A 25,520-nucleotide genomic window follows, 5' to 3' on the forward strand; every position below is an offset into this window, starting at 1 on the left:
TGTGTGTGTGTGTGGGTTTGTGTGTGTGGGTGTGTGGTTGTGTATGAGTGTGTGTGGGTGGGTGTGTATAGTTGTGAGTGTTGGTGAGTGGGTGGGTGTGGGTGTGTGTGGGTGTGGGTGTGTGTGTGTGAGTGTGTGTGTTGGTGTGTGGGTGTGTGTGTTGGTGTGTGGGTGTGTGTGTGGGTGGGTGGGTGTGTGGGTGGGTGGGTGTGTGTGTGTTTGTGTGGGTGTGTGAGTGTGTGTGTGAGTGTGTGTGTGTGGGTTTGTGTGTGTGGGTGGGTGTGTGTGTGGGGGGTGTGTGTTGGTGTGTGTGTGGGTGTGGGTGGCTATGTGTGTGTGTGGATGTGTGTGTGAGTGTGTGGGTGTGTGTGGGTGGGTCTGTGGGTGGGTGGATGGTTCTGTGGGTGGGTGTGTTTGTGGGTGTGGGTGGGTGGGTGTGAGTGGGTGTGGGTGTGTGTGTTTGTGTGTGGGTGGGTGTGTATGGTTGTGTGTGTTGATGAGTGGGTGGATGTATGTGTGTGTGGGTGGGTGTGGGTGTGTGTGGGTGGGTGTTTGTGTGTGTGTGTGTGTGGGGGTGTATGTCTGTGTGGGTGGGTATGGGTGTGTGTGTGGGTGTGTGGGTGTGTGTGTGTGTTGGTGGGTTTGTGTGTGAGTGTGAGTGTGTTTGTGTGAGGGTGTGTGTGTGATTGTGTGTGTGTTGGTGGGTGTGGGTGTGTGAGTGTGAGTGTGTTTGTGTGGGTGGGTGTGTGGGGGGGTGTGTGTGGGTGTGGGTGGGTGGGTGTGTGTGTGTGTGGATGTGTGTGTGTGACTGTATGGGTGTGTGTGGGTGGGTGGGTGGGTCTGTGGGTGGGTGTGTGTGTGGGTGTGTGTGTGGGTGTGTGTGGGTGGGTGTTTGTGGGTGTGTGTGTGGGTATGTGTGGGTGGGTTTTTGTGTGGGTGTGGGTGGGTGGGTGTGAGTGGGTGTGTGGGTGTGTGGGTGGGTTTGTGTGTGTGTGTGTGTGTGGGTGGGTGGGTGGGTGTGAATGTGGGTGTGAGGGTGGGTTTGTGTGTGTGGGTGGGTAGGTGGGTGTGTGTGTGGGTGTGTGTGGGTGGGTGTTTGTGGGTATGTGGGTGTGTGTGTGTGGGTGTGTGGGTGTGGGTGTGGGTGGGTGGGTGGGTGTGTGGGTGGGTGGGTGTGTGTGTGTGTGGATGTGTGTGGGTGGGTGTTTGTGGGTGTGTGTTTGGGTATGTGTGGGTGGGTGTTTGTGGGTGTGTGTGGGTGGGTTTTTGTGTGGGTGTGGGTGGGTGGGTGTGAGTGGGTGTGTGGGTGTGTGGGTGGGTTTGTACGTGTGTGTGTGTGTGTGGGTGGGTGGGTGTGAGTGTGGGTGTGGGTGTGAGGGTGGGTTTGTGTGTGTGGGTGGGTGGGTGGGTGGGTCTGAGTGTGGGTGTGTGTTCCAACCACCCTTTCATCCTGTCACCTTATCCATCCATTCAATTTCCTCTAGATCTACTGAGCTAAACCAATCCCAAATATTTTGACACCTATGACACCTGATGCTCCTCTTGAACAACTATTTATCTGTCAATTTCCCTGATGCTTCTACTCCCACTGACTCCAGGTGTGACCATACTCTGATTTCTCCCTCTAGCTCTTACTCTACCCTTTTGCTATAACCTGCACTCCGTTTGGCTTTCTCTTTCAGAATGATAATGGTAGAATCAGTGAAAGAAGGCCTTTCATTACACATGGGACCCCATGTGTGATGGAATTTAGATGTTGGCATGAAATCCCCATGCAGCAGATTTTGGATTTCAGGTTTATTGTCAGAGTACATACATGACTTTACATACAACACTGAGATTCTGTTTTTTTTTTTCCTGCAGGTGTGGCAGAATTACCACTAATTGGTAGTGCAAAAAAGTAAACTGTATACAATGTAAACATGTCCACAAACCAAAATCTGTAAACAAACTGGAAGTGTAATACAGAGAGATAGAAAAAAATCAATAAAGTGAACAAGTAAAAGTCTTTAAATTAGTCCCTGGCTGAGTTTGTTGTTGAGGATTCTGAGGGTGGAGGGGTAACAGCTGTTCCTGAACCTGGTGGTGCAAGTCTTGTGGCACCTCTACCTCTTTCCTAATGGCAGCAGCAAGATCAGAGCGTGTGCTGCATGGTGAGGCTCTTTGATGATTGGTGCTGCCCTCCAACGGCAGCGCTCCCTGCAGATGCGCTCAATAGTAGGGAGGGTTTTGCCTGTGATGTCCTGGGATATGTCGACTACTTTTTGGAAGGCTTTACGCTCAGGGTATTGGTATTCCCATATCAGCTAGTCAGCACACTTTCTACCACACCTCTGTAGAAATCTGCCAGGGTTTCTGCTGTCATACCAAATCTCCACAAACTCCTGAGGAAGTAGAGGTGCTGCAAGCAAGTGCCATTTTGGACACATGAACATTTTAGCCAGATATGTTTGAAAGTTGAAATTGAGAAGCAGTCTTCAATAAATGAAAATGACAATCCTGATCTCATTTAATTTTTCCTGTCATTTTATATTTGATTCTATATCATAAAATAGCAAACTTAGTTATAGCTGAAGAGAATCAGAGAACACTGTAGCATATAGTAACATTTTGTTTTCTTCTGTGTGGCATGCTTCACACACTAAGGCTACTGTTCATAGTTTTCACAAAATATTCTCTGAGTTTATGGAAGAAAACCTTTATTTATTTATTCAATCAGTACATGAAGTTAAATTTCATAGTGTTAACTGCTCAAATTAAGAACTTTACCTCTGGAGAACTGAATTATAAAAAATGTTATGCATCCTATTGGTCTAACCCCTTCTTTCGTATACTTCTGACTCTTACAAGTCTGAGCCTACTGTACATTTTAGATTAATCTTCCAAACCCTGAAGTCATACAGGCAGGAAGCTGCTGTGGACTGTGGACTGTTTGGATTGGGATTTGAGCAATAAATTGTGAGGCAGAGGCGGCTGATGGAAATATGAGAGAGAGCTACACATATGAAAGAAGCCAAAGCTGAACATAGGCTCAGTCTGTATCCTGATGAAATTGTGATAAGATGAACGGGAACTGTTGTGTTTTCCTGCAATACAAATCTCTTTTGACAGAGTTTGTTCCAAGCACTGCCCACCCGTATGTTATTTAAGAGGAACCTCTAGGGGAAAATCAGAGCATAAGCTGGGAAAGGAAGTGAAAAAAAAAATTCTTAGGCTATCGTTAAGTCTGCCTTAAAGTGGTACATCTGGCAATTGAAAGCAGGAGGTAGAAAAAACATCCACAGCTACAAACAGGAGGAGCAAGCGAACTCCAGAGAGAGTCTGACATTAACCTGAAGAAAAGACTGTCAGGAGAAGGGGAGGAAATGGCTTGGATTTCACTCTGGCAGCACATTTTCTACCTAACTGCCTTTGGATTGCTTTACCCAGCCACTAGTTCTGGAGAAAGCAGTGGGCTTTCTGTTAATACGGAAGATAATCTCACTGGGATATCTATTGTCTTTGGAGACCAGCATCAAGTGAACACAGAGAATCCGTCTGAGAAGGTAACCTACTAATTTCATATAAAGAGCTTATTAATATTAGTTATATTAAATATTGTTAATTATATTAAATACTGCCTCTCTTTTGTTAATATGCCTACATCAGGTGAATAGTATCACTGTTTGAAATGGTCTAACAAAATATTCCTAGGAGATATTTAAGAAATAAACATAATTGAGAAATGATGAAATCCCTGCTTAGAATTCCAGTTCAACATAGTTCCAAAATTTAAATTCAGCCAGTAATATTACAGATTTCTGCTATTGTTCTCAGGTTTTCATCTTTGTTTTGTTTGTGAAAGGAAACTGTTGTTGACCTTTCCATTGTGTGATCTGTCTCCTGCCTCTCTCACTGTGTCACATTCCTTGCCTGTATATCAAGTCACTCCAGTTTATCTGTAAGATTAATGATGTATGGATGTAGTTTCAGGGACTGTTTGGATCTGTTGAATTTCAGGTTAAAAATGAGGAGGAATGAGACATCCCATTTAATACAAATTAATTCAATGAACAAGATAATACCAAATACCAAATAATTCATTGGACAAGGTTTTACTGCTGTATGGTGTTGATTTCGATAAATAAACGATACTTGGTACCTGACCCGATACCTGATATTACAATAGTAAGTGGCAGGGACAGATTTTTTTTTAAAAACCAGAGAAATACCAATACATGTATAATGCAAATAAGGTGGGAAACTATGAGGAACAAATAAGGGAAAGGTTGAAGAATCATTACTCAAGCAGATGAGGAAATAAAAAAAATAACAAAAATATCAAATATGAATCAAAAGCAAAACTACAAAGAAATAGTATTCTGTGAGTTAAATAGAAAAAAAAATGATAGTTTTTATTTCATTGACCTGCGGGGAACTGCTTATCTTAAGATTTATTTCTCCTTCTATATTAAAGGCATATGTGTCTGGATTTTGCTGATTTTTCCCATAAAAATGAAGTTGTTTCTAACAAAATGTAAGAAGGAGTCATGGTGCATGTGGCTTTCTTGACATGTCAAATGGTATCAACATCAGGAATGCTTCTTTACAGCCGACTTGCTTTACAGTGTAGGCGCAGACACATGGAAGGGGGCGGTAATAAAGAGAAATAACGATCAATGGGAGATGTAATAAAATCGCAGTCTGATGGGAGTTTCTCACTAGTGTGGAGAAAAACATATCACTGTCTCTTGTGAGAGAATGATTAGAAAACTATCTGAGCAATGGACATCTGTGGAATGTGCTACATACTTTTAAGATCTTGAAAAAAAAAGTTTTTAACATGATACAAAGACCACAGTCACTGAATTTAAACTTCTGAGCATGGGCACAAAGTCACTCTTCAGTTGACGCACTCGTATTCCATTGAGACAAGTCATTTGAATTCTTCAACCAGATTCCATGTCTGACCACCCCCCCCCCCCCAATTAGTTAACTGAAGTCAGAGAAATAATTATTAAACAATGAGTCAAGGAAATAAATAAAATTATGCCAAGAGATTATGTGAAATCAAAACCTGTTTTAAGTGTGATGCACTTAAGTGCTTGTCTTGTTTGAGACTGAAATATCTACCTTAGCAAATGTGTATCTGGCAAATTCAAATTTCAAAACTATCGAGGGGATAAAATTATGTCTTTATAGCCAACTCTCCACGCTAAGAAAAAAACATTTTTTGATAAATCCAGCTCCCAAATAATGTGAAATCTTCAATAAACTTTTTTTTTAATTGAAAGAAATTTAGAAATTTGCAAAGTGTGTTAGAAATTTATATCCTGGCAACTTGCAGCAAAATGGAAGCCAAACCAAATAAAGTGGCCATGGCCGACTTGTCAATCCATTGCAAAAATAACTAATCATCCAATGTTTCTGGTATCATTCAAACTGAAATTTATAATTACACAGAAGGCTTATTCAGGCCTAATTTCAACATTGTAAAATGATAACTTGTGATGTTTATTTCTACCAGAGGCTTTTTCCACCAAATAAATGTGAGTTTTTTTTTTAATTTACTCTCCTGTCAAAAATTCACATCAGACTATCACAATTTTATGCCAAATAAAACAATATCTTCTTTTAGATATGGTTTTAGATATAATTAATCATGTATATTTGAATTAATTATGACATTCACAGACATTTGATTAAAGTCAGATCCACAGAAGAGTAAATGATGGCGAATATATAGTATTAAACTGCCCTTTTAACATTCATTAATGTGGTCTTGCTGCCCCAAACATTCCAATTGGCAACAGCAATGTCAACTAAATCAACATTACCAGCAAGCCCAGAATCCAACATAGGTGAAAAGGCTTTGACTGCCAGCTAAGCAAGTTCACCATTTTAGCTTGCTATCAAAGCCATCAAGAATATTGAATGCTTCTGAAGATTCCTATTATTTTGAAATATTCAAAAACTATTAAAATCATTGTCTTATTTAGATTAAAGCAATTTCAAAACTATAATTTGATTCATTAATGCAAACTCAATTGATGCAAAATATGTTAAAATATTTCCTAACCTCATTGTTTAACAGTCATTCCAATGCATTCATCTCGGCATATTCATCATTTGCAGTCTTAGTGGGGAAATGTTTTCAGTGTAAGTGTTGGAGAATTAAATGGGGTTTGTGCTCTGTCACAGGACTCCATGAGAAGTTTAATTGGAACCCAGAAGAACAATCACTGGTTAGAATTGGCCAGGCGACTGAGAACTTCCTTGTTCATTGGGAAGTTTGAGCTTGGTGGTCCTTTTTCAGAGAAATTTTCATACAATAAATTGTTTCCCAACAAGTACTAACAACTTAATAAAATTAGTTGGAATGTTTTAACTTATACAGAATTCTTCGTAATTGATAATTTTGTATAATTCATCATCAATATACACAATCCAACTTGCCCCAAGAAGCCTGATTTGATTTGCCCCTCCTTTAAAATGTAAATGATAATTAATTTGCAAAATTAATGTTGATACTGGAATTCAATGTGAAGATCATGAATGCTTTAGATGCTCTGAAAGAGTGTACGTCTTGACCTCCATTGTAAACTGAACTTCATGTGGGGACATAACTTATTTCAGCTTTTGTCTTAAAAAAAATAATGTTACCCAAACAGGAAGAATCAAAATACTTGCAATGCTGTATTCTTGAGACTTTAAACTCTCTTATGTTGCAAATAACCAGGTTGATCCAGCTGGGGTTTGGTGTTAAATCTATAGTAAAATGTAGTGTCAAGGAGTATCTCTTGGGCCAACATTAGTGCTAAAATAATACTTCTGGAGAAAAGCAGGTGAAATTATTATACTATAACTTGGACTTTGGAGTTAAGATATAACCTTTAAGTGTTATTGTTAAGCATTAAGTTATGTATTCATACTACATAAATTGAAGTTTAGTTAATTATTGGAAGCTGGATGGAGAAAGCACATACCATAAGTTGAAAAAAGAAACTGAAAGATTTTTCTTTCAGTTTTTGTTTGTTCGAATTATATTGGGTTTTTTTTCCCCTCTATATCCTATGAATTCCATCCTTCATCTTAACTTATTTTACAGTCATGCAGATTGGAGGTTTGTAGAACAGAAGAGAAGTGATTTAACAAAATGAAGAAGCTGGATTTATCAAAAAATGTTTTTTTTTCTTAGTGTGGAGAGTTGGTTATAAAGTCATCATTTTATCCCCTCGATAGTTTTGCATCTGGGATTTGAATTTCCCAGATACACATTTGCTAAGGTAGATATTTCAGTCTCAAACAAGACAAGCACTTAAGTGCATCATACCTTCCAATAAAATCATTCAAAAGGACATCAGAATTATGTTACCAATAAAATACATCTGATTCATCCAAGAAATCTGAATGTCACTGAGTTGAAATTAACTGTTCTGAGGGTATCCACATCTTGGATTTTTTTCATTCTGACTTGGGTGGAAACAACATTTAGGATTTTTGATGGGTTTGATATTGGAAAATATATATATTTGACAAAAATATAACTAAATTATCCAGTACATTTCCATAGCATAAAATAAGATCTATTTAGTTTGCTGTTTATGCAAAGAATACAAAAATTCTTGAATTGTTCAAATTTGGGACCATTTTGCTTTGTGAAAACAAAATTATTTTATGCAATGACTATGAAATAATTATCTTTCAAGATATAACTTTTATTTACCAGATATTTCACTCTCTGTTCTTGGATGGGTAATATGCAATGAATGGAAAAGCAACGTTGAATGCACGTAACTCCATCTGCCTCATGCCATTCTATGGAATGATGCTAGTCTGTAATAAAGTGTCCAAATAGTTGTGATAGTTACTTCCCAGAAAGTTCAAGCCCACTCGATAAAACCGAAGCAGAAGACCAATAAGATGGCGAGTTTAATGTATAAAAGCAATTAATGACAAATGAATGCAACAAAAGTCCAGAATGTTACAGTCAAAGCACCATGTTCTACAGATATTTAGGACAATTTGTTTGTAAAGAGACACTTTAGCCATAGGGTTAAATTTATTTATGGATATTTATTGGGAATGCAATATATTACTTGCTCAATTTCCAAGTATTCTACTTCCAAAATTTGGTTTTATTGACAGTTGTATTCAACATCTGTTATTTATTGTCTTAGATACAAAAGCAAGCCAAAAATAAATCTCCCCTCTATTCATTTTGCAGCTAATTTTGTGAGTTTTTCGCAATCTTTCCTCCAAGCAATTGTACATTGTATAGAAATCCCTGTTCAGAATTAAGCTGTGCTGAAACAGATAAAAAAAATAGTTTAGCACAGCAACCGACAATGCTTGCATAGCCCAAGGAATCAATCAATATACATTTGGCTGAAACCCAACCCTTCAAGTTGCACGCCATCCTGCTTAGCCATATGTGATTGCTGGGCATAATTTAGCTAACACCATTTTTGGAACAGCAATGCCACAGTCTTGCAACCATTCACAGACAAGACTTTTCAATGACTTTCTAGGAGGAAGAGAGGTAATGAATTCAGCTTTGTAAGAATTAACCACATCATGAAAATAAATCTATTTTTAAGCAACAAACCAGAGTAAGATTATACAATATTATTGTTATGGGGAGACACTTGGTATATATACTAGGACTGTTTCCACTGGAGTAGATTTATTTTCAGACTGACAAGATGAGAAATAAATGACCCTGTATAGCTTGATAACTTTAAGGGACTAAGGGAAAATTATTATTCAGAAAATGAAGCTCACTTGTGGTTTGCCAGTTGCAGAATACACTATTATACCAAAGCAAAAGAACACATGATTAATGAAAACAGAAATCACTAGCCCTCCATGTGGAACTGTGATTAACTTTATTAGAAGTGAGGCTCTGTCATGTGAGTCCTGTTTAATGGTTACACCAATTATCCATCATATTTACATCACATCTGTGCTTTCTGGTAGAATTTTCCACAAACTTAACTGGCAAATTATTTAGAAATTGTACATTGAAACAAAGGATGATTCAATTATTTAGGCAAGCTCCAAATGCAACCAGTAAATTAATCACACAGCAAAGATACCGTGATAATTGCATTTCTCTTATCGAGTTTTCAGGGTTAAAAAACAGAAATGGCATATGTTTTACATTAGAGGACACAGTTACTTTAAGTGAAGCATTAGCACTTCTTTTTATACTTTCCCATGAGTGCATACATTTCAAACTGCTGACAGGTGTGTACCATATAAGAAAAAGAGAAAATAATGGAAACACTCAGGAGGTCAAATCTTTTTCTTTGGCTTGGCTTCGCGGACGAAGATTTATGGAGGGGGTAAAAAGTCCACGTCAGCTGCAGGCTCGTTTGTGGCTGACCAGTCCGATGCGGGACAGGCAGACACGATTGCAGCGGTTGCAAGGGAAAATTGGTTGGTTGGGGTTGGGTGTTGGGTTTTTCCTCCTTTGCCTTTTGTCAGTGAGGTGGGCTCTGCGGTCTTCTTCAAAGGAGGCTGCTGCCCGCCAAACTGTGAGGCGCCAAGATGCACGGTTTGAGGCGTTATCAGCCCACTGGCGGTGGTTAATGTGGCAGGCACCAAGAGATTTCTTTAGGCAGTCCTTGTACCTTTTCTTTGGTGCACCTCTGTCACGGTGGCCAGTGGAGAGCTCGCCATATAATACGATCTTGGGAAGGCGATGGTCCTCCATTCTGGAGACGTGACCCATCCAGCGCAGCTGGATCTTCAGCAGCGTGGACTCGATGCTGTCGACCTCTGCCATCTTGAGTACCTCGACGTTAGGGGTGTGAGCGCTCCAATGGATGTTGAGGGTGGAGCGGAGACAACGCTGATGGAAGCGTTCTAGGAGCCGTAGGTGGTGCCGGTAGAGGACCCATGATTCGGAGCCGAACAGGAGTGTGGGTATGACAACGGCTCTGTATACGCTTATCTTTGTGAGGTTTTTCAGTTGGTTGTTTTTCCAGACTCTTTTGTGTAGTCTTCCAAAGGCGCTATTTGCCTTGGCGAGTCTGTTGTCTATCTCATTGTCGATCCTTGCATCTGATGAAATGGTGCAGCCGAGATAGGTAAACTGGTTGACCGTTTTGAGTTTTGTGTGCCCGATGGAGATGTGGGGGGGCTGGTAGTCATGGTGGGGAGCTGGCTGATGGAGGACTTCAGTTTTCTTCAGGCTGACTTCCAGGCCAAACATTTTGGCAGTTTCCGCAAAGCAGGACGTCAAGCGCTGAAGAGCTGGCTCTGAATGGGCAACTAAAGCAGCATCATCTGCAAAGAGTAGTTCACGGAAAAGTTTCTCTTGTGTCTTGGTGTGAGCTTGCAGGCGCCTCAGATTGAAGAGACTGCCATCCGTGCGGTACCGGATGTAAACAGCGTCTTCATTGTTGGGGTCTTTCATGGCTTGGTTCAGCATCATGCTGAAGAAGATTGAAAAGAGGGTTGGTGCGAGAACACAGCCTTGCTTCACGCCATTGTTAATGGAGAAGGGTTCAGAGAGCTCATTGCTGTATCTGACCCGACCTTGTTGGTTTTCGTGCAGTTGGATAATCATGTTGAGGAACTTTGGGGGACATCCGATGCGCTAGTATTTGCCAAAGCCCTTTCCTGCTCACGGTGTCGAAGGCTTTGGTGAGGTCAACAAAGGTGATGTAGAGTCCTTTGTTTTGTTCTCTGCACTTTTCTTGGAGCTGTCTGAGGGCAAATAGCACTTGTGGAAAAACACAAGTGACATTTTTTAACCAAAGAACCTCATTGCAATGCCAAGTTCAGGAATGCAGATTATTTCAACCAACAGTATCACAACGAAAACATACCATAATTACCATTATTGCATTCTCATTTCATTAGCTGGTCAGTCAGCCATGCCCTCAATGTGTAGTCTTCTGCAGAATCATTCAAAGCAGATACTAAAATGGATCATGCAAGGATCATAACATTTGCAAGCCTGTTTCTTCCTCCATCTGAGTGAGGCTGGTGAAATTAAGTTTGCCAGAGCAGCCACACTTTACAGACATCTTCTTTCTTTGGCTTGGCTTCGCAGACGAAGATTTATGGAAGGGGTAAAAGTCCACGTCAGCTGCAGGCTCGTTTGTGGCTGACAAGTCCGATGCGGGACAGGCAGACACGGTTGCAGCGGCTGCAGGGAAAAATGGTTGGTTGGGGTTGGGTGTTGGGTTTTTCCTCCTTTGCCTTTTGTCAGTGAGGTGGGCTCTGCGGTCTTCTTCAAAGGAGGTTGCTGCCCGCCAAACTGTGAGGCGCCAAGATGCACGGTTTGAGGCGAGATCAGCCCACTGGCGGTGGTCAATGTGGCAGGCACCAAGAGATTTCTTTAGGCAGTCCTTGTACCTTTTCTTTGGTGCACCTCTGTCATGGTGGCCAGTGGAGAGCTCGCCATATAACACGATCTTGGGAAGGCGATGGTCCTCCATTCTGGAGACGTGACCCACCCAGCGCAGCTGGATCTTCAGCAGCGTGGACTCGATGCTGTCGACCTCTGCCATCTCGAGTACTTCGACATTTACAGACATACATGCCTGGAAAACTACAGTTGTCCACTGATCACCTCTCTCGAATCTTGCAAAGAAAGATGTCCGTAAGCTAAGGATTGGATGCAGCCAAATGGAATTACAGCTTGGTGTCTGAGAACATGCAGGTGTCCGGATGGATAAGGGGTGGAAACTAAAACTGGTTATTTATTAATTTATGAAAGAATGTATTACTTCATAAAATCTGGCTGCCTATGTTTGGAGGTAACTGGATATTTCTCAGTGTTTTTCTGACAGCCACTTCACTAGTCATGATGCAATATATCTGCATTTGTTATAGGCCACCACTCATAGTGGTTTGACACTTCTAAAGTTAAGATCAATAGAATATCATTATGTTCACTTTCTTTTCGTTTCCATTTCCCTTTTTTTTCCTTTAAGACTACAGCAGCATCAGAAACAGAAACCTCAGTAGACAATTCAGCCCCTGAAGTTTGCTCCACTATTAAATGAGATCATGAGTGAATTAGTTTTCTTCAAGTTCACTTTCTTGCCCTCTCCTCATTAATCTTGATTTGCATGGTGATTAAAGATCCCTCTCTCAACTTTGATTATAGTCAAAGATTGAACGTCTGTTGTTTTCTGTGTCAAAGAACTATAAAAGTTCACAAACTTTGAAGGGAAGAAGGTTTTCCTCATCACAGTCATACTCTCTGGACCTAGACTCTCTTATGTGAAGTGAAACCTCCTCCTAGCACCTACCCTTTTGAATTCCCATGGAATTCTACATGCTTCAATGAGATCATCTCTCATTCTTCTGAACTCCAATGAATACAGATTCAACCCTTCCTAATCAAACAATCTCTCCATAACAGGGATTTCTCTTTGTGAAATTTCTATAAACTGCCTCAATATATAAGTTATCTCTTCTTAAATAAGAGGATCAAAACTGTTCACAGTCACCAGATGTGGCCTCACATGTACCTTGTAAAATTACTGTTAGGCTTCCCTACTTTTTAACTCCAACTCCCTTGAAATAAAGGCCAGCATTTCATCAACCTTCCCAATTATTTGCTACAGGGAACCCCAAAACCTTTTGTGTTGCACATTTTTGTCATCTTACTGTATTTAAATAATAACGTGTTTTATTACTTCACCTTTAACTCTCAACAACTTCATATTTTTTTGAATCATTCAAAATATATTTTCTCTCATTAAAGCATTTGTATCCTCCTTGCAACTTAACATCACATATTCTTTTCTGTTGTATGCAAAGTTGCCGATAGTACATGATGATTCTTGTGGACACTTGTAACACCAGGACTGATGCCTATCGCACATCACTGGTTTTCAGTTGTCAATCTGAAAATGACACATCTCTTACTCTTTTTTTTTGACAGTGCACCAATTCTCTATCCATGTGACATAACTTTTTATGTAGCAACTCGTTGAAAGTCTACTGAAAATCCAAATATCGTCCATCAATTAGTTCCTTTCCATACCCTTTGTCTGTGGCTTCCTCAATAAAGAACTCTGGCAGATCGGAGTTCACTTTTATGAAGGCATAATGATTCTGTTTAACCATATTATGATTTTCTAAATGTTCTATTAGATTTTTGTTTAACTAAAAATATACTTTATTCACAATAAATTATCTATAAAGAAGAAAACCATTCAAAATCTTTTTACATCCATAATGTCGGCCATATCTATACATTCTCAGCCATGTGTATTATTATATTTGTTCTCTAAATTCACTCTCATCACCATTGTGGCACCTTGTTGTTTCTTCCCCCCTCCCCACCCCCAAACCATTGGTTAAGACCCTTTCCCTCAGCCTCAGCCTCTCAGCTCTCAGTGCACAGTAATGGGAGGACTCCAGACTGTGGTCCTTCCCCACAACACCCTCTCTTTGGCTGCACCAAGCCTCAGTGGGTCCCTCAGCACATACTCATGCAGCCTGGAGTGTGCCAATCAGTAGCATTCCAGGACCGACATCTCAGCATTCTGAAAGGCCAACAGGTTTTCGGCACACCAAAATACATCTTCCCTTGAGTTAGTTGATGGTCTTCCAGCAGTTCTGGATGTCTGACTCTGTGTCCATCCCCAGGAATGGCCTGTAAATTAGAGAGTCCTCTAATATCCTACCACTGGGATGATCCGTGAGAAGAACCCTTGCATCCTTCTCCATACACTTTTTGTAAGCCTACATTCAGCAAAGATGTAGACGATGGAGGTCTCCACTCCATTGTAGTCATCTTGAGAACAACATGCGTAGTGGATAGTGTTCCAGTTGTACAGGAAAGATCTCATTGGGAGGGTCTTCTCACAACCAACCAGGCCAAGTCCCAGTGCTTTTTTTGTGAGCCCTGGCAATAAGGGATTCCAGCAGATGACCTGGACGGTCTGCTCAGGAAACCATTCCACTGGTTCCATTGAGCCCTTGTCTCTCCATTTCTGCAGGTCGTTCTATGCTGATCACTGCCTGATGGCCTTATGGTTGAAGATATTGTTCTATAAAAACGTTTCCACAAAAGATAGATGGTGGGGAAAAGTCCAGATGACTGGGAAATTGTGCAGCAATCGGACCAGGCCCATCCTTCACAACATTTGGGACAGGTAGTACCTCAGCACATAATGGCACTTGGTGCCCTTTTATTTGGTTCCACACACAGCCACACAAAAAGGTGGTCATTGGGATGAGGGGGTATGCCCTTGTCTTCATTGTCTGTGACATGACACCCCTTTAGATTCTATCCATTTTGGATCCCCTTATAAAATGGAAAAATGCTCTGGTGACCATTAGGGTGGTGTGGAAGATGGGCCATACTTATGCCACCCACAGCAGTACCGAGAGCACCTCACACCTGATGACCAGGTTCTTCCCAATTATCGAGAGGGAGCAGCGTGCCCATAGCCACAATTTCTGGTGGACCTTTGCGATCCACTCTGACCAATTTTTGATGCATGCCTCTGCCTCTCCAAACCAGATCCCCAAACATATTCAGGTAGTCAGATCTGACTGTGATGGGGATGGTAGACAATTCAGGCTAGTTACCAAAGAGCATTGCCTCACTCTTATTCCAGTTTACCCTGGTGTTTTATGCAGACTCAAGATGCCTGCATATGCTGATCAGTCTCCAGACCAATTGTGTAGCTGAACAGAAGACAGCAATGTTGTCCATGTACAGAGAGGCATTGATTGGGTGCCTCCATCACCTGGCTACAGCACTCCTCTTATGCCCTCGTCCTTCCTGATAAATTCGGCTAAGGTTTCTATGAAGCACAAAAATAAGGCTGGAGACAGTGGGCAGCCTTGCCTAACTCAAGATGATGGGGAAGCTATGTGTTTCTCACCCATTGATTTGGAATGTGCTACTGATGTCTATGTGCAGCAGTATTCTTTGGCTTGGCTTCACGGATGAAGATTTATGGAGGGGGTAAATGTCCACGTCAGCTGCAGGCTCGTTTGTGGTTGACAAATCCGATGCGGGACAGGCAGACACGGTTGCAGCGGTTGCAGGGGGAAATTGGTTGGTTGGGGTTGGGTGTTGGGTTTTTCCTCCTTTGCCTTTTGTCAGTGAGGTGGGCTCTGTGGTCTTCTTCAAAGGAGGTTGCTGCCCGCCAAACTGTGAGGCACCAAGATGCACGGTTTGAGGCAATATCAGCCCATTGGCGGTGGTCAATGTGGCAGGCACCAAGAGATTTCTTTAGGCAGTCCTTGTACCTCTTCTTTGGTGCACCTCTGTCATGGTGGCCAGTGGAGAGCTCGCCATATTACACAATCTTGGGAAGGCGATGGTCCTTCATTCTGGAGACGTGACCCACCCAGCGCAGCTGGATCTTCAGCAGAGTGGACTCGATGCTGTCGACCTCTGCCATCTCGAGTACTTCGACGTTAGGGATGAAAGCGCTCCAATGAATGTTGAGGATGGAGCGGAGACAACGCTGGTGGAAGCGTTCTAGGAGCATTAGGTGATGCCGGTAGAGGACCCATGATTCGGAGCCGAACAGGAGTTCATCAGTAATTATTCCTAACATTATTCCAATGATATTGTGCTAACAGCGCATGGCTAGCCAGTTTCCTCCTACTCTTTTTAAATAAGGGTACCAAACTAGCACTTGTGATAATTCTCCAGACTCTAAAAATTTTGGAAGATTGCAACACTTGAATCCACTATCTCTGTAATCATTTCCTTTGAAATCCCAGGATGCAAATCATTCAGGAGACATCACACTTCAGCCTCACTATTATCTCACCTGCTAATCTACCTGCCCAATCTCCCTTAGTCAACTCTTTCTTTGTTTCTTTGTAAATCACTTCATATAAATTTAACATAGTTGTTGTATACCCAAGTTTCTTCATGTCAAGTTGAATGGTAAGATCTGTCATGCACTGAAAACATCCCTAGAACTTGACAATTTCATCACATTCTCCACCAACCTCCACCCCAACCCAAATTCATTTCTAAATGACTTCTGACACCTCTCTCTTTTCTGGACCTCTCAGTATCCATGTCAAGAGACAAATTATCCACCAACATTCATTACAAACTCACTAGGTGCTTCCAAATTTCAGCACCCGGATAGCCCTCCTGAGACCTGGGTGAAATTATTGGGCCGTATGTACCTCCTGCACCTTTCAAATAGCAGTCGAACCTACCTGTTAAATCACCAACCCAGCAATTTAAGGGGGAAATCCCGCCTCTGCAATAGGGAATCCCCTGTTCCCTGTGTTCTTTCTGTTCCCTTTGTGTTTAAAGTTCCAGAGTAATGGGGTGAGCCATTCCCCTTTCAAATAGGTGGAGGACAATACCCAGGTAAGTATTAATGGGTTCTTTTTACCACTTCCAAGGTAGGTCTAGGACCCGGGTAGATTATGATCAGCTTTCCCGGTTCCGCCCTTTTAAATAGCCCTGTACCTGCATCTTCAATGTAGTAAATTGTTCAGTTAACCCCTCTTTACAAGGCAATTTGAAAGGGCCTAACTGACTGCCACAGTTACCTGGACCACAAATCTTCCCACACTGACACTTGTAAGGATGCTTTACCTTTCTCCTTATTTCTTGTCTCCACCATGTCTGTTCCCAGGACAAGCCTTCCAATCCAGGACATCTGAAATGTTCTCTTTCTTTGAGAAATATAATTTCCCTCACTGCTCCATACTGTCATTTAAAAAGTTGTGATTCACATCTCTCATATTTCATGCCCTTCCACTTTCACCTCACTTCTCCCCAGACAGAGTTGGTTCTTACCTTCTATTCCAACAGCCCTCTCATCCAGTACCTGGTTCTATGATTCTTCTGTCAACTACAACATGATTCCACTATGCGCCACATCTTTCCCACACCACATCTTTCTGCTGTTCTCAGCACCACCCTCTCTGTGATCCTCTCTTTTGTTCTTCTCTCTCCACCCATCTGTCCATCCCACTGGCGCTTCTCTGCATCTCCCTCATTATCTCCATCCACGGACATAAATAGTCCTTCCAAGAGATGCAGACTTTCACGTGAATCTCCTCCAATGTAGTCTACAGCTTTCTGTACTGTTGAAGTTGCCTCCTCTAAACCAGTAAGACCAAATCCATATTGGCTGACCGCATTGCTGAGCACGAGCCTTCGATTCTCATACAACAGCTGGAACTCATTGTTGCCAATTCCTTTTCCTATACCCACACACACTTGCTGTATTTCAGCTTCATGCATTGACAAATGCAGTCTTGAAGAACAGCAAATAATATTTCACATAAGTAGTCTGCATATCAATGATATGAACACAACTTTCCAATTCTAGGCAACTCCCACCCCAATCTGGTTCCACTGTTTTCTTCTGTATTTTACCAGTTCCCATTCTCCTAGACTATTCCAGTATTTGGTTTTCACTCATTCCCTACCCCCTAGAGTGGTCTCCACTCCTACTCCTCTATCTGTATCTACCTCTCCCATCTTCATCACCATGCCTCCTTCCTCACACTGCCTTTTTTTAATTTTAAAGCTTGCTATTTCCCTTTCCCTCCTTAAGTCTCAAAAATGGTTCCAACCTCAATTGTTGATTGGCCAATTTTCTCTGTGAATTTTGCCTAACCATTTGAATCCCTCCAGCTTCTTATTGCTTCCTAGAAAATCCATTACTATGAGATCATTTATTAAATCCATCTCATTTCATTGTTACAGATTCAAAACCCAGTTGGCTATTTTATGTATTTCTCAGAAATCTTTACTGACTGCATTTTATACATTCATTTTTTTGGCTGCTGTTTTCAATATGATCAACCTAACCCATGTGGAGATTAAATTCACCAATGATTAGTTCACCACTCTTTTAATACACTCCATTATTTCAGTAACATTTAGGGATTTTTTACATCACTCTTACCACTGTCTTTTTCCAGTTTTCCATTGAATTGGATTCAACATCTTCTGAGTCCCTTTCACTGTACCCAGAAGCCCACATGTGATGGATTATATCTTATTTTATATTATATATAGATATGTTTTTGAAGGAGATAGATTGTGGGGGTAATGTAGGTCACAAACAAAAACAAATATAAATACTTCACAAAACAGATCTCATTTAAAATGCAAGAGCTTTGCTGAAAGTGAGTCATGCAGGCACCGAGGGCCTTTGCAAATATAATAAAATAATGAGATTGCTTTGCTAAAGAATTTTAAAAGCAGGTGTAAGTGGATTATTGTTTTTAAAGCAACAGATGAACAGACTCAGAAGTTTGGGTCCCGTGCTGCAATCTATCTGGTTGCAGTTTGCTGTTCTAAGAAGGTCATGTGGTTTTGCAAGCAGAGAGAGAGAAAAGAGACCAAATAGGCTTTCTCTAAGAGAAAGAGAGAACAGGTTTCTGCAGACATGGCAAGCTAGCAGCTTGTTGAAACCCCATTTTGAAGGCAGGCTGTGAGTTCTGAGTTCAGCCTGTTGAAAACCCTTGTGGTCCATACAAGAGGAAATGGCTGGCTAGAGTGTTTCACCTGAAATAAGGAAAACAAAAGGAACCCTGCAGAAGTAGAGGTTATTATTTAGAAAACCCTGATAGGGCAAGTTTGTTTGGCAAGGCACTGACCTAGCTAATCAGAAGGTATCAGTTTGTGACCAACAAGCAACAAATCTCTCTCTGAAACCAGCAAGAACTTTCCAGAGTGGTAACCAATTACCTTTAAACACTAGACCCTGGTGAAAATTCATAAATGTTAAATTCTGCGCACATTGCCTGATACCGGTGAAATTGGAGGAGCGAGAAGTAAGATTGGACTGTGAATCAAAAAACTTTTCTGAACTTAAACACATTACATGCACATGCACTTAGAATTAGAAGGGGGTTAATTTTAAGTTAATAGTAATTACTTAAAGTTTGATCCAGTTTTTATGTTTTAAGAAAATTAAAGTAACTATTTGGCTTGGTGAATTTCTATTGCTGCTGGGTTTTGGAGTTCTCTGGGCCCGTAATACACACCATCATCTTTCTCTTCCCACATATTCAAAATTCTCTGAATATGGAGTTCAAAAAGTTAGGCTATTTTTAAAATAATTTCATAACTGACACAGAGCAGTAAATTTATTTTGATGTATTTTTTGTAAATTTAAAAAAATTCTGGCTATAAATGCTTAGCATTTAATGTAAATCTTAATATTATTTTGTGCATTCTTAAGACCAGGCTTCAAATGACTAAAATGTCTTTTACCAAGTGTGTCTCCCACAAAAAAAGTCTAATAATTCTTAATCTAATAGTCAACATAGCATGAAATGCTTTTTTTAAAATATATACAAAAATTTAGTCTGGAACATATGGAAAATCTTACCCATGTTTTGGAATTTGCTATCATCAGAAGTTAAAACCTGAGTAGAAAGGCTTGCACAGGTCAAACACTGAGGTGCTAAATGTGGTTCCAGGCATTGTATAGGGTAGTAGGCAAATATAGTCAGTGATCAAGGCATGGCAGCAAACAGTATAATGGTCAAACCAAAAGCACCTTCCTAGATTATGTTACAGAGCAAATCATTACACCAACCTTAGTTTGAAAAATAACTTTTCAGCCTAAAAAGTTGGCAAGGTCAGTGGTTTACATGGCATGCAGTTAAACAGGAAAGTCTGTAGACACAGAGTGCTGCATAAACTCAGTAGGTAATAAAGCATCTATAGGAATGAAAGGGATATAACCAATATTTCAGGCTTAAAATTTTCATCAAGGTATGAGCAAAAAAAGAACAGGCAGGTGCCTAAATTTAAAAAAAAATGTTTATAATGATAAAATGTTATTCAGGCTCCAGTCTTCTTTTTGCTCGTACCTTGATGAAGAGCTCAGGCCCAAATCATTGGTTATATCCCTTCATTTCTTATAGATACTGCATGACCAGTTGAGTTTCTTCAGCACTTTTGTATATTACCTTTTGCATGCAGATAGCCTCTTCCATCAAGTTAAAATGTAACCTTAAGCCTTCTTCGATTGACACGTATCTCAAAGCAAATTTGGGACAGAAATAGAAAATAATGCATTCCTAAAGTTTACCACCTTAAATTTGCATGCAGTAATTTACCTGAATAAAGGGGATGAACTTAGACCATGGATCAGTACGTGGAATTATGATGTGTCTATTGCAGAGACATGGCTGGAGGAAGGGCAGGATAGGCTGATGCAGGTACTGGGGTTTAGATGTTTTAAAAGGAATAAGATGAAAGATAAGATGGTAGATGAAAGAGGCAAGGGAGAGTAGCATTACTGCTCAGGGATAGTATCGCAGCTAAAGAAAGGGAAGACACTGCAGAGGGAGTGTCCACCGAGTCGGAGTGGGTGGAAGGGAAAAATCACTGTGCTGCAAGTAGCCCACAACCCCCCCCCCCTCAGGACACCAAAGAGCAGATAAAGCAGGCAGATTTTGGAATGGTGTGGGAAATACAGGGATGTAGTTATGGGTGATTTCAACTTCTCTCATATTTACTGACACTTCTTCACTGCCAAGAGGAATAGATGGGGCTGAATTTGTCAGGTGTGTTCAAGAAAGATTCCTGACATAGTATGTGGATTAGCCAATGAGAGAAGAGGCCATACTGGATTTAATTCTGGATAATGAACCTGGTCACGTGATGGACCTCTAGATGGGGGAACATTTTGGTGAGAGTGACCACAACTTTCTGATCATTAGGCATTGCTATGGTTAAGGATAAAAGCAAACAAAATGGGAAAGTGTTTAATTGAGGAAAGGTTAATTATGAAGGGATGAGGCAGGAACTAATGAGAGTAAACTGGAAACAGATGTTCAAGGGAGAAAGTACAGAACAAATGTGGAAGAAGTTTAGAGACCACTTGTGTTAGATTCAAGATAGCTTTGTCCCACTGGGACAGGAAAAAAGATGGTAGGAAAAGGGAACCGTGGTTGACAAAACAGGTCAAGCAACTAGTCAGGAGGGAGAAGGAAGCATACATTAGATTTAGGAAGCAAGAAACAGGATGGGCTCATGAGAATTATATGGTAGCCAGGGAGGAGCTTAAGAAAGGACGAAGGAATGCTTGAAGCAAGTATGAGAAATCCTTGGCATGTAGAACTAAGGAGAACTCAAAGGTGAAGAACAGAAAGATGATGAGGATGAAGGTAGGGCTGCTAAAAGATAAAAGGAAGCAACATGTGCCTCAAGGCAGAGGAGGTTGGGAAGTCCTAAGTTAATACTTTCCTTCAGTATTCTCAAGAGAAAATGACCTTGATCAGGATGAAGTCAGAATAGAACAGGTTTATATGCTGAATAATGTGGAGACTAAGGAAGAGGAAATGTTGGATCTTCTTAAAAACATCAAGATTGATATGTCACCAGAGCAGGGTGCAATATACCCCAGATTATTGTGGGAAGTAAGGGAAGAGATAGCAGGAGCAGATGCAGTAGCTTTGAGTCCACTTTGACTATGGGAGAGGTGCCAGAGGATTGGAGCATAGCATTGTTTTAAAAAGGTAATAGGGAGAACCCTGGGAATTACAGACCGGTGAGTCTTAGATCAGTGATGTGCAAACTATTGGAGAGCATTCTTAAGGATAAGATCTATGAGCATTTAGAAAAATTAGCCTAATTAAGTGTTTTGAGGAAATAACAAAAGAAATTGATGAAGTTAGGGTGGTAGATGTGCTCTATATGGATTTTGGTAAAACATTTGACAAAGTACCCCATGAGAGACTCATTCAGAAAGTCATGAGGCATTGGATCCATAGAACATTAGCTGTGTGGATAAATAAAAATGACTTGTTGGAAGAAAGCAAAGAGTAGAAGTGGAAGGAAAGTATTCTGCCTGGAGGTTGGTGGCTAGTGGAGTGCCGCAAATATCTGTTCTGAGACCCAGCTCTTTGTTATTTTTGTAAATGACCTGCATGAAGAGGCAGAGGAATGAATCAGTAAGTTTATGGATGACACAAAGGTTGGAGGAGTTATGGAAGGAGCCAAAGGTTGTCAAAGGTTTCAAGAGGATATAGACTGGATGCAGAGTTGGGCGGAGAAGTAACAGATGGTGTTCAGTTCAGATAAGTGTGTGGTGATGCATTTTGGAAGGACAAGCCAGAAGGCTGAATACAGGGTTAATGGTTGATTACTTAAGAGTGCGGATGAACAGAGGGACCTTGGGGTTCAAATCTATACATCCCTCAAGGTTGCCACACATGTTGATAGGATAATTAAGAGGCCAATAGGATGCTGGGCTTCATTAATAGGCAAATTGGAGAGATGATGTTGCAAATGTACAAATCTCTGGTGAAACCACACTTAGAGTATTGTGTTCTGTTCAGTTCTGGTCACCTCATTATAGAAAGGATGTGACATCTTTGAAGATGGTGCAGAGGAGATTTAACAGGATGTTACCTGAATTGGAAAATGTCTTATTTTATGAGGCAAGGTTAGTAGAGTTCGGACTTTTCTCTTTGGAGTGTAGAAGGATGCAAGGAGTCTTACTAGATTTCTACAAGATAATAAGTGATTTAGATAGGGTGAACAGTCTACATCTTTCTCCCAAGACAGGAATAACAAACACTAGAGGACATATGTACAAAGTGAAAGGAGAGAGGTTTAGGGGAGACATCAGGGGTAAGTTTTTTTTTATGCAGAGAGTTGTTGGTGCCTGGAATGCACTGAAAGGGATGGTGGTGGAGGCTGAAACATTAGGGATATTTAAGAGACTCTTAGATAGGCACATGGATGGAAGAAATCTGGAGAGCTTTGGGGTAGGGAGGGTTTAGTACTTTATTTTAAAGAATATATAGACTGGCTATAGAATATATAGACTGAAACCCTCTGGGATCAGTTGAAGACTACCATACTGCAATCCACTGAAGAGGTACTGGGCTTCTCCTCCAGGAAAAACAAGGACTGGTTTGACGAAAACAGCCAGGAAATCCAGGAGCTGCTGGCAAAGAAGCGAGCTGCCCACCAGGCTCACCTTACAAAGCCGTCCTGTCCAGAGAAGAAACAAGCCTTCCGTCGCGCATGCAGCCATCTTCAGCGCAAACTCCGGGAGATCCAAAATGAGTGGTGGACTAGCCTCGCCAAACGAACACAGCTCAGCGCGGACATTGGCGACTTCAGGGGTTTCTACGAGGCTCTAAAGGCTGTGTACGGCCCCTCACCCCAAGTCCAAAGCCCGCTGCGCAGCTCAGACGGCAAAGTCCTCCTCAGCGACAAGATCTCCATCCTCAACCGATGGTCAGAACACTTCCAATCTCTTTTCAGTACCAACCGCTCAGTCCAAGATTCCGCCCTGCTCCAGCTCCCTCAACAGCCCCTAAGGCTAGAGCTGGATGAGGTTCCCACCCTGGATGAGACATATAAGGCAATCGAACAACTGAAAAGTGGCAAAGCAGCAGGTATGGATGGAATCCCCCCAGAAGTCTGGAAGGCTGGCGGCAAAACTCTGCATGCCAAACTGCATGAGTTTTTCAAGCTTTGTTGGGACCAAGGTAAACTGCCTCAGGATCTTCGTGATGCCACCATCATCACCCTGTACAAAAACAAAGGCGAGAAATCAGACTGCTCAAACTACAGGGGAATCACGTTGCTCTCCATTGCAGGCAAAATCTTCGCTAGGATTCTACTAAATAGAATAATACCTAGTGTCGCTGAGAATATTCTCCCAGAATCACAGTGTGGCTTTCGCGCTAACAGAGGAACCACTGACATGGTCTTTGCCCTCAGACAGCTCCAAGAAAAGTGTAGAGAACAAAACAAAGGACTCTACATCACCTTTGTTGACCTCACCAAAGCCTTCGACACCGTGAGCAGGAAAGGGCTTTGGCAAATACTAGAGCGCATCGGATGTCCCCCAAAGTTCCTCAACATGATTATCCAACTGCACGAAAACCAACAAGGTCGGGTCAGATACAGCAATGAGCTCTCTGAACCCTTCTCCATTAACAATGGCGTGAAGCAAGGCTGTGTTCTCGCACCAACCCTCTTTTCAATCTTCTTCAGCATGATGCTGAACCAAGCCATGAAAGACCCCAACAATGAAGACGCTGTTTACATCCGGTACCGCACGGATGGCAGTCTCTTCAATCTGAGGCGCCTGCAAGCTCACACCAAGACACAAGAGAAACTTGTCCGTGAACTACTCTTTGCAGATGATGCCGCTTTAGTTGCCCATTCAGAGCCAGCTCTTCAGCGCTTGACGTCCTGCTTTGCGGAAACTGCCAAAATGTTTGGCCTGGAAGTCAGCCTGAAGAAAACTGAGGTCCTCCATCAGCCAGCTCCCCACCATGACTACCAGCCCCCCCACATCTCCATCGGGCACACAAAACTCAAAACGGTCAACCAGTTTACCTATCTCGGCTGCACCATTTCATCAGATGCAAGGATCGACAATGAGATAGACAACAGACTCGCCAAGGCAAATAGCGCCTTTGGAAGACTACACAAAAGAGTCTGGAAAAACAACCAACTGAAAAACCTCACAAAGATAAGCGTATACAGAGCCGTTGTCATACCCACACTCCTGTTCGGCTCCGAATCATGGGTCCTCTACCGGCACCACCTACGGCTCCTAGAACGCTTCCATCAGCGTTGTCTCCGCTCCACCCTCAACATCCATTGGAGCGCTCACACCCCTAACGTCGAGGTACTCAAGATGGCAGAGGTCGACAGCATCGAGTCCACGCTGCTGAAGATCCAGCTGCGCTGGATGGGTCACGTCTCCAGAATGGAGGACCATCGCCTTCCCAAGATCGTATTATATGGCGAGCTCTCCACTGGCCACCGTGACAGAGGTGCACCAAAGAAAAGGTACAAGGACTGCCTAAAGAAATCTCTTGGTGCCTGCCACATTGACCACCGCCAGTGGGCTGATAACGCCTCAAACCGTGCATCTTGGCGCCTCACAGTTTGGCGGGCAGCAGCCTCCTTTGAAGAAGACCGCAGAGCCCACCTCACTGACAAAAGGCAAAGGAGGAAAAACCCAACACCCAACCCCAACCAACCAATTTTCCCTTGCAACCGCTGCAATCGTGTCTGCCTGTCCCGCATCGGACTTGTCAGCCACAAACGAGCCTGCAGCTGACGTGGACTTTTTACCCCCTCCATAAATCTTCGTCCGCGAAGCCAAGCCAAAGAAGATATAGACTGGCAGAAAATCAAAGACCTAAGGGCCTGTACTGTGCTGTAGTGTTCTATTTTCTAGATTGTACAGGTACAATTGGATGATAAATACATTTGAACGAATTAGCCTCTAGTCAGATAAAACACCACCCACTCTTGCCTCTGACCAAGCCCATTTTGGATCTAATTTACCATTCACCTTGGATCCCATGTGTCCTAATTTTCTTGACCAGCCTGCCATGAGGGACCTTATAATGCTTTACAAATGTCAACATCCACTGCCCTGCTCTTACCCTCAAACTTCCACAATAAACTCAGTCGGACGCTACCCCACATGAAGCCATGCTGACTGTCCTGAATAAGCTTGTCCTTTTCAAATATGAGTAAATCCTTTTGCTCAGAATCTTCTCCAATAAATTCCTGACTACTGATGTAAGCCCTACTGGCCCATAACTTTCTGATGCCT

General features: G+C 41.9%; 1 protein-coding gene across 1 annotated transcript in view; it reads left to right on the top strand.

The window, feature by feature from the left end:
* Window positions 1-3,108: 3,108 nt before the first annotated feature.
* Window positions 3,109-25,520, top strand: part of lama4 (laminin, alpha 4) — a 157,684-nt gene continuing 135,272 nt past the window's right edge. The window contains exon 1 of the mRNA XM_069886827.1: window positions 3,109-3,545. Within this exon, the coding sequence (XP_069742928.1) occupies window positions 3,366-3,545 (180 nt within the window). The 5' untranslated portion in view covers window positions 3,109-3,365. The remainder of the gene's footprint in view (window positions 3,546-25,520) is intronic.

The sequence above is a fragment of the Narcine bancroftii genome, chromosome 6 (genome assembly GCF_036971445.1).
Source record: "Narcine bancroftii isolate sNarBan1 chromosome 6, sNarBan1.hap1, whole genome shotgun sequence".
Lineage (NCBI taxonomy): Eukaryota > Metazoa > Chordata > Chondrichthyes > Torpediniformes > Narcinidae > Narcine > Narcine bancroftii.